The 13,733-nt window shown below is 42.0% G+C and overlaps 1 protein-coding gene across 2 annotated transcripts in view; it reads left to right on the top strand.

Moving 5' to 3' along the window:
• GAREM1 (GRB2 associated regulator of MAPK1 subtype 1) overlaps positions 1–12,842 on the top strand; it is a 135,366-nt gene extending 122,524 nt beyond the window's left edge. For both annotated transcript variants that reach the window (XM_056521788.1, XM_056521787.1), the window contains exons 5-6: positions 6,494–6,660; positions 10,492–12,842. In XM_056521788.1, the coding sequence (XP_056377763.1) occupies positions 6,494–6,660; positions 10,492–11,401 (1,077 nt within the window). In that variant the 3' untranslated portion in view covers positions 11,402–12,842. The remainder of the gene's footprint in view (positions 1–6,493; positions 6,661–10,491) is intronic.
• The last annotated feature ends 891 nt before the right edge of the window (positions 12,843–13,733 follow it).

Genomic DNA, 13,733 nt, shown 5'->3' with positions numbered 1-13,733 from the left:
GAGCTGGTTTTCCTTCTTTTCAATTTTGCATTTATATTCCATGCTACACAAAACCCAACAAAAGTCTGTGTGTGCGCATCATAGCGGACATTCTTCACATACTTATTTACTAGTAGCATCCCACATCCTGCATGTCTGAGAATAGCACGTCTGTAGACAATACACATAACTAGAACAAAACACCTTAATAATAATAATGATGATGATGATGGTGATGATGAAACTTATACGGGTTTCACTTTGCTTCATTCCATATGTGGTTTAGTCAGATAATCATCTCTTCAGAATTGGAGGGGTTAATATTGGCAACAATAAAATGTGAAAACACCCAGCCCATTACTCATAGGGATTAAAAAACCTACACATTACAGTTGTGTAATCCTTCAGCTGCTTCTGCCCACACAACCAGTTGTGCGATACAGGACCTCCAGAACTACAAAGGGGAATACATCACTGCAGAAGTATATACTTCCCTACACAGCTGCAGGGGATACGTCACACCCAGGAACTGGAGCACGTCAATGTTATAGATAGGAAGTAATGATGGGGAACCAATATATCACTGCTCTTTATTCAACGTGAGGAGTCTTCCATCTTTTTGTGCTGTGGCCTGTTGCTTGGATGTCTTGGTGATGCTGGAGCTGCCCTCCAGATGACCACGGGAACGATGGTTGGTCTCGTGCTGTCCTCTATCCTGTTTACTTACATAAAGGACATGTTATCCTGGAGCTTTCCTCACAAAATGAGATATATATATATATATATATATAATCTACTCCTCCTGACCTATAACATGCTGCCTACAGATTGGACTGCATTATTAATGTGACCGCTTCCCTTTAAGGGACCGAGAATGATGAGAAAGAAGTGGTGGCTGGTGGAGATGAGATTTCTGGGCAGGGCTGCTGGTTGCCGGATATAGATTCTTTAGCTGTGGTATAGGGTGTGTTTGTGAATATAGATGAGTTGTACAATGATCTGGATAATTATAAATGCAAGAAGCCTTTCCAATTGTACACCCACTCCATGTGTTCCATCATCACCGCATTAGGTGCCAGGCTCCATTGGGAAGGAATGCCAGGAGTACAAGAGGCATCTGTGAGCTTTTAATATTAATCTAGTTAATAATAAGTGCTATCATCATGTAGCAATTCCTAACCTGAGGAGTCTTATACGTTTTGCAGCCGTAGGGCAGTATGGTGGCTCATTGGCTAGCACTGTTGTCTTGCAGAGCTGAGTCCAGCCAAAGACGCATTCTGAATGACATTGGTATGGTTAAATGGCTACCTATTAAATTGCCCCTAGTGTGTGTCTGAGATGGGGAATTAAGAGACGGGGACTAATGTGTATGGTGGAAATCCCTTTAGAGCACTGCAGAATATGTTGGCGTTACATAAGCAACAGCGAGAAACTGTGCCCCAAAAACAATATAGACAGTTCTCCAATAACAAAGACAGCCACCATGCCCTCATAAATGGTCCATATACATTAAAAGAAATCCTCTACCACAGCACTACTATCTCTGCTATATACATCGGTGAGAAGACAACGAGAAGCTGATCTCAAGTCACTTCCTGTGCTCACCAGGAATCAAGTACATTTTTATAGGAATAGAGATGAACACAAGACAGTACACGACGGGTGTCATTTTCGGAGTTTGTATTGCAAAGGATGAATTGTTTTCAGAAGAAGCGGTTGTTCTCATGTCTGCGCAGATGAGTCTGGGTGGAAACATAAGCTTCAAATTACAGGTAGCGTACAGGGATTTATAATAATGTGTTCTCAAGTAACTTCCCACACACGTGTCAAGAATCCAAGAAGAATAATTGGTAACCACTATAACCAAATCACTCACACCCACACCATTGTGTGTATACGTATGTGTGTCTGGGAATATTGGGGAAAGGGGATGCACATTTTTAATTAATTTAGCACTTACTGTAGTATAAAAGGCTCGATATGGCAGAATAAACTTGCAGGGATTATTGTTGTCTGCTGTAATATTATGGTTTATCCTACTATAGTCCCCAACATGTAAGCACCAAGGATCCTACAAATGAATATTGAAACCACATTGATATGGAAGCCTATGAAGTTGTCTATAATGTTCCTAAGTGAAACATCTATCACTTCTGTCCATGACTGATCTATTAATGTTTGTTATATCGCTTTAAGGTTACGTTCCCACGTAAATAATCCGCAACAGGTTTCCCACAGCTGAAATTCCGCTTGCTAATTATGTTGCTACCCATTGAAGTCAATAACTCCCAGCGGATTATCTTCATATGAATGTACCCTTAAAAGTGTGAGAAGGTTTCTACTGCAGCAAGCTGCCTCCCACACAATGGAAGAGGGGCCTATACCACTAGTTGTACAGGAGAGGGGAAAAAACTAAATCCAAAGTAATTGTTTTCCAAAATTCCTGAAAAAATATATCCATATGGAGCACAGATTGCATATACTGTCTTCTAAACACCCCCTAAATGTAAAGGTGTTCTGTTTTAGGCAGAACTTGAACATGGCTAGCAGTGCTACCATAAGGGCGTGTTCACACAGAAATCCACCTGAAAATCAGCACAGAAACTGCTGTGTGGATTTTCATGCGTTTTTTATTAATTCTCCTATTGGTTTTTGTAGGCGCTTCCAAGCAGAAACGCTCATTAAAGTTACTTCTAGAAAAAGAAGTGATGTCACAAAACATCTTTTTTTCATCAGTGTTTCCTGCTGAAATCAACCGTATGGGTTTTGATGCAGAATTTTTTTTTTTGCCTGTGTACAAACTAATATAGTGCAAAAAATAATAGACAAAGTGAACACGAAGTCAAGGCTAAGTAGGCCATAGCTCCCACAATCCAAAACCCCTAGTGAACAACCTGTGTGAAGAGCCCTAAAGAGAAAATAACCAGAAGATTTAACAATCAGGACACCATCAAACACCCACAGGAACTGAAAGGGGTTCTCCAGCATAAGGTGATTTTAGTATGTACCAGGCAGGCAGTAATGGACATGCTTAGGAAGGATCTGCGCTTGTCTTGGGGCTAAATGGCTATGTTGTTAGATTATCATAACACTGTGGCTAGCTTTTTGTGAACTGGAATTTCCTGTTAGATTTTTCTTTTTTTGACCACAAATCCCATAATTTTATTTTCCTCCCTCCCACACAACAGCCACCCCACCCATTGAAACATAAATGAGCTGCATCCATTCAAAAGACCTGTGGTTTTCAATCAGGGTGCCTACAGCTGTTGCAGATTGATCTCTCTCCCACCAAGCGATCCCTCCACCCATTGAAGCAGACAGGCTCGCTGTCATCGGCTGACTAGTGAGTCAGGTCTCGGCCACATTGCAACCTGGGAAAAATCTGAGACTACAGTCATTTTGTATGCTGTTAAAAATAAATATTGGGGTGAAAATCACAGAAGAATTGTGAGAAAACTCTCACACACAGGTACAGACACTATATTATGAACTACACTAACTTTACAGCCCCTGTAGCATAGTCAAATAAAAAAAAATTCCTGGTAAACCCCTTAAACCCCACGCATTCTGCCGACTTATCAGTTTAAAAAAAATAAATAAAGAAAGAAAACTCAAAAAAAACAGCATTGGAAAACGATGGAAAAAACTTTTTTTTTGTTAAACCAGTTTTTCTGTTCTTTCCCAGGCCTTCCCATCTCTACATATAGCATTGTATTACATACAGTTCTTTATATGACTCCAAGCAGCAGAATTGCCCCAAGCATTATTTAGGAACATTGGTGAACCGGTGGTGACCTGTAGGGCTTGTAGGTCTCTGTGGTTTTTCTTCATCTATTTTACAGATTACAGCTATAAAAAAAAATTACCTGTATCTGTCAACCAGCCTGCAAGGTATTATTGGAAGGCTCCAGAAGCTAAAAAAGAGAGCAGATAGCATCATGACATTATATAAGTGAATTGCTATTTTGGTCATTTGTTCATAGTGTCCCCAAAGGTGGATTGTCACTTTACGAGTCAGAGAGGATATGTGACATTCCTACCTCACTGTCAGTGAACACATTAAGTGTGCAGCGCTGTTAAATATAGCGCCACTATACACAATAAATAGGAGATACAGTAATAGATAAAAACCGACAGCATAAATGCCTCATGTCAGTCTGGAGCGATTTCAGATTATAAGACTTCAGAGAATACAGAGATATAAATGGTTGAGATAGGAAATGTCCTGTATTTTATTATTGGCGGCTGTGGCCATGAGCACTAGATATTTCTGATTCTTACATTTCAGCTAAAGTAGTGCAAGAAGCACTGTATGTCAGCATGACAGTTTCACTGTGAAGCAGCTTGTAATGCAGAGGAACCTGTCTGTACAACATTACTACTTAAAGGACAGTCTGGAGCTGTTCCAGAAACTTTATTTCTCAAGAGCTTAGCGGAGACTTGAGTGAAGTGACCTGCGGTAGACTTGTCTCTAATAGGTCACACCCCGGAATTAAGAGGCGAAGAGCAGCTTCAAAGCAGAAAGGTCTTTGACAACCTTGTCTTAAAATGCTAAAAAGACCAGATCGCTCCATAGTGTAAAACTGCAAATTCAACTCAGAATGCTTCATATGAATGGGCGCTTACCAAGGCTGGTTGTGTGGACCCCAGCACAGCAAAGGTACAGAGCATGATAGGATGGTCTCGCGGCTGCCTTTCCACAATAGAACACCAAACAACCAATGACCTCTAGAGTTAGTGGATAACTTCGGGCACTGAGCGACAACAAGGAGCAGGTAGGTGTGCAAGAAGTTTATTCCCAACATGCAACGCGTTTCGCGCCTTATCGCTTCATCGGGCATCGCCCGATGAAGCGCTAAGGTGCGAAACGCGTTACATGTTGGGAATAAATGTCTTTCACACCTACCTGCTCTTTGTGGTCTCTCAGCGCCCAAAGTTATCCACTAACTCTGGAGATTGTTGGTGGTTTTGTCTTGAAACGGGCAGCGTGAGTTGTGTTACTCCGATCAGTTGTCAATACTTTCACATAAGGAAATAGTCATGAGGAATAAATGAATGCTCCTGGTCCAATGAAAAGTCTCCACCAACCATGGACCATTTATAGTACTGCTGTCCTCGGCAGTTCTATAGCAATGATTTTGTTGCTGGAAATTTTCAGCAGTATTGTCTAGCTCCAGCAAAGAGTATCTAATATCTGCTCCTATCCTTAATTTGGGTGCCGGCGCAGCATGGAAACCTGTTATTACTACATCTAATAAATGCACAGTAATAGAGTGCCAAAAAGCAGCACTAGAAGATTTCACAAAAGCTGGCAAATACAATAGCAATTTAATGTGTGTACGTTTTTGCCATGTTTTAGCCTTCATTTGACGATGGAGGGACAGGGACCCATAAAAGCATAGCAGATGGGGTTTACTGGTTTCTAAAAAATCCAATTCACTTTTTCAGTCTAGTCAAAATCTTAGACTGAGTTCTCACACAGTATTAAAAAAACACTTTGGAACCAGCCTCAAAGTCTACACATCCACTGCAGGGGGGGAAGAATCTGTATAAAAGAGAAAAGAGAAAGACCAACGGGCGGCGCCTCGTGTATTACCCCAATATATACGCGTAAGAGGTGGGGGGAATAAGGGGATGACCCCACGGGGCTTATAGATGGCCGCTCACCTCAAGACGGTAGTAATAGGCATATAACCCCAGCAACATGGGGTACCATCAATCCTAGAGACACTGTCAAGCCAGTGGGTTGCAGGAATCGACCCAGGTCGTCCTGTAGAAATGTGAGAAGAGAGTGCGGCAAAAAGAACCCTTAGGACCGGCGCTGCGACTAATAGGAGTGGTAATGCTGTAATCCAGGTAATGGAGGAAGCAATGATGAAGTCCAGGTAGTGATAAAGATCCTCAGCAGGATCATTTATTGACAAAAGATAAAGGATTACGCGTTTCGGGAGGAGCCCTCCCTTCCTCAGATATGAGGAAGGGAGGGCTCCTCCCGAAACGCGTAAGCCTTTATCTTTTGTCAATAAATTATGTGAATAAATGAGGTTTGTGTGGCTTCTGCGGGAAGTATGTGATGTGCTAACCCATGCCAAACGCACCTCAAAGGTTTGTTGAAGGTGTTTGGCACATTTAGGCTTTGGTTAAACCTATGGTTTTGACTATTATGAGAGTTTTCTTTGTTTTTGCAATGAACATTTTATTGAAGTTTAGAGTAAAACCCAAAATGTCATGTTTTCTTCTAGATTTCTTCAGCCTTTATGTCAATGTTTTCATCAGTTAAAAAAAAACAAAAAACTGATGAAAACCCTCATGAAATTTTGTGATCCGTTTTTACCAGTTCCGATTCTTTATTAAAAATGTTTTTGTTCGGTTTTTTTTATTTTATTCGATTCTTTCATAAACAGAACACAATCTCTAGTGTGAACATATCTAAATGACCCGTACGATATATTGTATACTGTTACTCTCAACTTAGAAGAGTTACTAAAAAAATTAACCCTTTTCTCTATTGTAGGTTAAAGAAGAATGCAGACTCTTGAATGCTCCACCTGTGCCTCCTCGCAGTTCCAAACCATCGTCCCCCACTCCATCTGTTCCTCCTCCAACAGGAAAAATAGCACGGCAGCAAACACGCTCTCCCAGTCCTACGCTTTCCTACTATTCCTCAGGGCTGCACAGCATGTAAGTAATGCCTGTCTCTGTAAACACTGGAACTGCTGAACACTGCATTATAGCGTAAAACTCAGCAAAACCGAAAGACTGGAGGTGACTTCTTGCCGTTCTCTCTAGTCACTAGGCTTGCATTAGCTGTAACATTAGTCAAGTAACATGATAAGGACTACGAGCATTCTTTAACTGCAGGCAAATATTCAGTTCACTTCATTAGGTCACCAGAATAGAGATAAAAATCCCTTAGTGGCTTTGAAGATTAAATACATAGCAGTTTTCTGATGAAAGATACTTGTTTTAGATCTGTGCTTCATAAACACAATTTCAGTCCCCAGCTAAAGAGAAAAGCCATAAACTCTTTTCACATGCTTTCTAAATGTCAACTTTTCTGCAATACAGGCAGTAGGGAGCCGGGAACCTGAATTTATGAGATGGTAAAACCCCTTTAAAGGAAGTCTGTCATCATTGTCACCTGCGCTAACCTGTTGGTGCAGGCAAGTAGTGTGGACGACACTGATAACAATACTTACCTACCCAAGATCCATGGGCCCATTCGTCCTTTATCTTTCTTACTCCGGCAGCAGGCTTGGTGCACGGCAGGAGCACTTGGGTGTCACCCCTGTTGCTCCTCCCCTGGGCCCCACTGTGAGCAAGCCTCGGGAAGCAGCAAAGGTGACATCAGCGTGCTCCTGCTGTGCACCAAGCCTGCCGCCAGAATAAGGAAGATAATTGACTAACTGGACCATAATTCAAGGGTAGGTAAGTATCATTATCATCGGTGTCACCTGCACTACCTGCCTGTACCAACAGGTTGGTGCGGGTGACACTTATAACTGATTCCATTTAAAGAATATTGTTAAAAGGATTGTCCAGATTAAGGAAATATGGCTGCATTCTTTTACAAAATGCACATCTGTCCACAGATTGTATCTGGTATTGTTTCTCGACCTCAAGGAAGTTGAACTGCTGCAACTGATACAATCCATGCTGAGCAGCCATGTTTTTCTAGTGTTTGACAACCCCTTTTATCTTTTATTCATTTTTAGTTGCATGATGTGTGTGTTTGGCCTGATTTAGTAATTGTGTGATATCGCTAGGAGTACATTTTTTTTTTCTAAAAACCAAATGTTTAATCTGTTTTTTCTTTGCCATTTTGCGCTCCAAAGAACATATTGTATCCCATTTGCCTGCTTTGCTTCATTGGTTGTCTATAGTCGTTAAAGGGGTATTCCAGGAAAAAACTTAATTTTTTTTTTTTTAAGATCAACTGGCTCCAGAAAGTTAAACATATTTGTAAATTACTTCTATTAAAAAATCTTAATCCTTCCTATAATCAGCTGCTGAAGTTTAGTTGGTCTTTTCTGTCTAAGTGCTCTCTGATGACACGTGTCTCGGGAGCTGTCCAAAGTAGAAGCAAATTCCCATAGAAAACCTGTGCAGTTCCTATGGGAATTTGCTTCTACTCTGGACAGCTCCCGAGACACGTGTCATCAGAGAGGACTTAGACATAAAAGAACAACTCAACTTCAGCAGCTAATAAATACTGAAAGGATTAAGATTTTATAATAGAAGTAATATACAAATCTGGTTAGAAGAAAACAGGCATGGTCGCACATCTACAATCTTGTATAATGATCTAATTGCTTCTCAGCATAATATCAAAAACGAACAGGTTGTTAGTATACATTTTTGATCAAAAAGAATGAGCCCACTCGCCACGTCAAGGCCACCTATTCAGAGTGGGTCCCTAACGTCCCTAGCATAAAATGGCGTAGCACCCGGCGGCGACCACCACCGCCGCGACACCAGTGCCCACGGGGGGAATGACCCACTGGCAGAGCGGCCCCAATGCCACTCAAACCAGTCTATGGGTCGCACCTCCCCACAGACACGGCGCCACGGCAGCAACGGACGCCTCAGCCTCCCAGTCTGACTGGGAGAGCATGGTAAGTGTGCTGTTACACCTTGTTCACACTGGTGTGGTGCTGTGCGGTGCCCGTTGCTGCCGTGGCGCCGTGTCTGTAGGAAGGTGCGACCCATAGACTGGTTTGAGTGGCATTGGGGCCGCTCTGCCAGTGGATCGTTCCCCCCGTGGGCACTGGTGTTGCGGCGGTGGTGGTCGCCGCCCAGTGCTATGCCATTTTATGCTAGGGACGTTAGGGACCCACTCTGAATAGGTGGCCTTGACGTGGCGAGTGGGCTTTGTACTTTTTGATCAAAAATTTATACTAACAACCTGTTAGTTTTTGATATTATGCTGAGAAGCAATTAGATCATTATACAAGATTGTAGATGTGCGACCATGTCTGTTTCTTCTACCTGAATTCATAATATACAAATCTGTTTAACTTTCTGGAGCCAGTTGATATATATATATAAAGTTTTGCCCTGGAATACCCCTTTAAGTACCCATTGGGGATAGTGCAAAGATAATTTACATTCCTAGATACATTTAACTTCCTCATACAATATTTATGGGTTTGGCCCACTGATGTTTAGTTATACCAGCTCCGGTGGTCACTGCATTGGTTGGCAGTCTCTGGCAATAGTAAAGGGGAGGAAAAGGTTAAGTGCAACAGAGTCTTTAAATGCTCATTTTATCATAAATCATATTCACTTACAGACAGGTTATTTAGATCTGTAAATATCATTTTAAGTCTTACTAAAATATTAATTCTATCGTAGAGTATATATGCCTGCCACTGATATAATTTAGACCAATGAATGCGGTCTGCAAATGCTAGTGGGTTGTTGAGCTGTCTTCCAGCTAAGCAGTACACTTCCTTCTGTTGAGTTATTGTTCAGAATACATTACTTCAGGCTCTTTATTATATTCATGCCATGGGGAATACACTAGACAGAGCTTTATCATTCGGGAATTGTGGGTTTTCATGGAGCTGTGTAGTACGCTGTATTAGAAATGTGGTTGAAACATCTGAAGTACAGACTGAAGGCCAGTAAGGGTGTTCTCAGTGTCCTGCGGTGACTGATCCTTCTCTCTGGAAAATATGCAATAAGCAGAAGATGTGACAATCTGAGCCCTATCATTTCTGTTTATGCCCATACTATGCCATCTGGAAATGTAAATAATTTTTTTTTCAAGCACCAGTTACTGGAGTACTATACTTGGTGACATGGACCATTAGGGTGATGCACTTCTTGAAGGACATTATCAGTGTTTCAGACATTCGTGAAGTAGGAGCCATAGGCATAAAAGCTTAGCTCCCCCCATATAACACTACCTCCAAAGGGTTGTACAAACATTGTCATCACTCGCCTTGGTCTCTGTCCGCAGTGGGAATCACAACCAGAGTCCCTGTCTCATAGGCACACAAACATAGGCCAGCTTATATAGAAAGCTATTAAGTGGGATTTAGGAGTGTGGGGGGAAGCTTCAAGAGACCAATGTATCCAAAGGGGAAATTCATCAGAACTGTAGAAATGGGCAGTCTATGACTTCTTCTAATCATGAATGAGATACAAACCTATTACTGATTGAAGCCAACATTAATATCACAATGTCATGTGGTCTAAAGTTATGTTTAGAGGTTTAAAGGGGTACTCCACTGGCCAGCGTTCGGAAGTAAATGTCCCAAACGCTGTTTTCGCGCTGTGGGGTCGGCCACACCCTCTCAATGCAAGTCTATGGTAGGGGGCGTGATGGCCGTCACGTCCCCTCCCATAGACTTTTATTGAGGGGGCGTGGCCGACCCCCGCAGCGCGAAAACAGCATTCGGAACATTTACTTCCGAACACTGGCCAATGGAGTACCCCGTAAAAAATCTGCTAGAATTTGTTGTACTTATGATACCAAATTTGATTTATTCTCTGTATTTTTCTCAGTGGTGTTGCAGAAAATGAAGTTGCAAGCCCTTCAGACAGTGCCCAGGTTTCATGCTACCCCTGTAACTGGATCAAAAATGAGTCAAGCGATCTTGAGAGCATATTGCATTGTGAGATAGCCGCTTCTGAAATCCTTCCTTCCCGACTATCATGGCCAAACCGTTACTGTGGTGGGGCGGAAGGTATGAACACAAACGACCTGCTTGTGGACCAGTGCCGCAGTTATTACAGCTATCCTCGACAAAAGACACCAGCCACACCAAAGAGAAATTTCCCAGCGCCATTTGACTTTAGTGGGGTTGACCCTTTAACTGGGTGTACACAGGGCACAGCAAGTGAATTTACTGACATTACTACTGGCTGCCCAAAGTCTGCCAGCTACTCATTGGAAAACTCATCTGAGAAAATTGTTCCCGATAACGGCACAAAACAAAGTATTTCATGTCCGGCATTACCCCCGCGGGCACCCAAGACAAGCGAGTTAAACCCAGTCCTCGAGCCCCTCTCTCTTTCTATGAAAATTGACGGAGCAGAAGAAGGCTCACAGACTTGCTCCCCTGAGATCACAGAAGAGCATTTTTTGGCTAAAAAGGGCATGCAGGACATTTTCTCCATTTCCTACCCATTCTCTTCTCCTCTACACATGCAGCTAGCACCCCGGTCATGCGGAGATGGCTCTCCATGGCAGCCTCCGTCTGACCTCTCAGGATTGTCCATTGAAGAGGTTTCAAAATCCCTTCGATTCATTGGGTTATCAGAAGATGTGGTGTCCTTCTTTGTTTCAGAAAAGATTGACGGCAATTTACTTGTCCAACTTACAGATGAGATCCTTTCTGAGGACTTTAAGTTGAGCAAACTCCAGGTTAAAAAGATAATGCAATTTATTAATGGTTGGAGGCCTAAGATGTAAGACTGTAGGTGTTATGGAAGGTACAGAACAAATGTACGGGAGCCCTCAGCATATGTGCTGATATTTGTACAATCTGAAATTATTATTTTGCACTAAGAATAATCGTGGCTGTATATAGTCCTACAAAAGAAGAAATTCTTACTATGCAGTGAAAGGTACGAGTTGTAGTTGTATCACTTAGTACTGTATGTTAATGCAAACATGTATGAGAACACTCACAGTGTGCCTTGTGCATCACTGACCACTGAGCAGCTGCTACAAATTGTTAAAGGGAATTTTACTTTATAAGCTTCATGTTGAAAAAATATAATATATTAATAGCCAAAGCTTACAAAAATTATGCTATCTCTTCTTAGACTAGAATCTATTTAAACCAAGGACAACCCTTTGTCCCCCTTAAAGGGGTACTCCACTGCCCCAGTGTTTGGCACATCTTGTACCGAACACTGTGTGCACGCTGTGGGAGTTGTGATGTCACGGCCACGCCCCCTCATGATGTCACACCATGCCACTTCAATGCAAGTCTATGGGAGGGGACGTGGCGGCTGCCACGCCCCCTCCCATAGACTTGCATTGAGGGGGCGTGATGTGACGTCACGACCACCGCAGCGCGCACCCAGTGTTCGGAACAAAATGTTCTGAATGCTGGGGCAGTGGAGTACCCCTTTAATATAATATGAAGGAGCACTTAACTGTGTGAAGTTCCCTACACCTACAAATACTAGGATTCAGAGTGTATGGGATTTACTTTCCTAAAGCCTTGTACACTGCATTAAAGGTCACATTTCATTCATGTTCCAGCTTTTGTGTACATGATGTGCTATGTGATGATATATTTCCTGTATGGAGACAAGTGCATGATCAATAAAACATTCTGCCTTGTAACTCCACAGTGGCTACAGATGTAAGCGATCGCAGTAGAACATCTGGTGTATTCTGTGCTGAAGTAATATGGAGAATTTTATTGTTGCCTTTTATTACCAACGTTTTATATATATTTTTTCCCAGTAATAAGATAACCATGTTACCTAATGTTAGTGTTTATGCAAAAAACTTGACTTGAGGTCCGATAGATATAGACGCGGGCTCTAACTGACCAATGTCCGCAGACCTAAACCCACCTCATTCCTTCATTGTGGTGCAGTTATTTGCAGTCTGACATTTTGCACTTCCTAAGGTGGCCCAGCTCAAGGAAGGCCATATTCTTAAGAGACTGTTTTTATTCCAACTTCCGAAGGATAAACCTCAAATGGTCAAGTACGGATTTTATGATGAAGCTTCTTTTAAGTCTTGTTTTTGAAAATTTTTAAATGTAAGTCCCAGAACAAAACCACTTCTTGAGGTGTAGAAAGCTCATATTGTGGTAAAGCTATGGACGCTCATAGACTATGTATGTTCGTGTATATAAATGTCTATAATATATAAAGTTATTTTCACTCTCTGTGTGTGAGCTTTGACTTTCCTGGACAAGTGTTTTTCTTAAATGGATGGTCTGGTTTAAAAAAAATTATAATAATTTCAAATACCCTCTTAGTGAATTGTAACTTAACAGTTAGGGGGTGGGGGGTCCTGCATTTTCCCAAACCTACCGTGTTGCTGCTAGGGCTGCACAATATATCGCAATCGATATATCACAAAATTTGCGATTACCTGCAATGGCGGCCTGACACCATATCATGCACGCAGGGTCTGCCAAATTGAAAGTGCAAAGTCAGTGTTTTCCAACCACGGTGCCTCCAACTGTTGCAAAACTACAATTCCCAGTATGCCCGGACAGCCAAAGGCTGTCCGGGCATGCTGAGAGTTGTACTTTTGCAACAGCTGGAGGCACCCTGGTTGGAAAACGCTCTCCTAAGTAATAAGAGGGGCACAGGGAAACATAAAAAAAAAACCTGATGATTACCTATGCCTGGTGCCCGTAGGTCTGCCGCAGATCCCGTTCTTTTTCTTGTGACCGGGGCTAGGTAAGCATCAGGTTTTTTTATGTTTACCCTGTGCCCCAAAAGTATTATAGGGGATGTGAAATGGGGGGATAGACATGAAATAGGGATGTGGACATTAAATAGGAGGGAGGATAGAAATGAAATGAGGGGGAATGTAAAATGGGGAATGGACATGAAAAAGTGAGATAGAAGTAAAATGGGGGAGGGGGTAGATGTCAAATTGTGGGATATAAATGAAAGCTGTGAGATTGGACATGAAATTGGGGGATTTTTCCATTTGTTTATTATATCACAATCACATATTGAAATCGCAATATTTACCTCTATAATCGCACATTTTCACCAAATTGTGCCACCCTGCTTCCTATCACAACATGCCCCACCCATAG

This window comes from Hyla sarda, chromosome 5, assembly GCF_029499605.1.
Source record: "Hyla sarda isolate aHylSar1 chromosome 5, aHylSar1.hap1, whole genome shotgun sequence".
NCBI classification, from domain to species: Eukaryota; Metazoa; Chordata; class Amphibia; order Anura; family Hylidae; genus Hyla; species Hyla sarda.
Note: the sequence above shows the minus strand (reverse complement) of the source record. Positions and strands in the feature narration are given on the sequence as shown.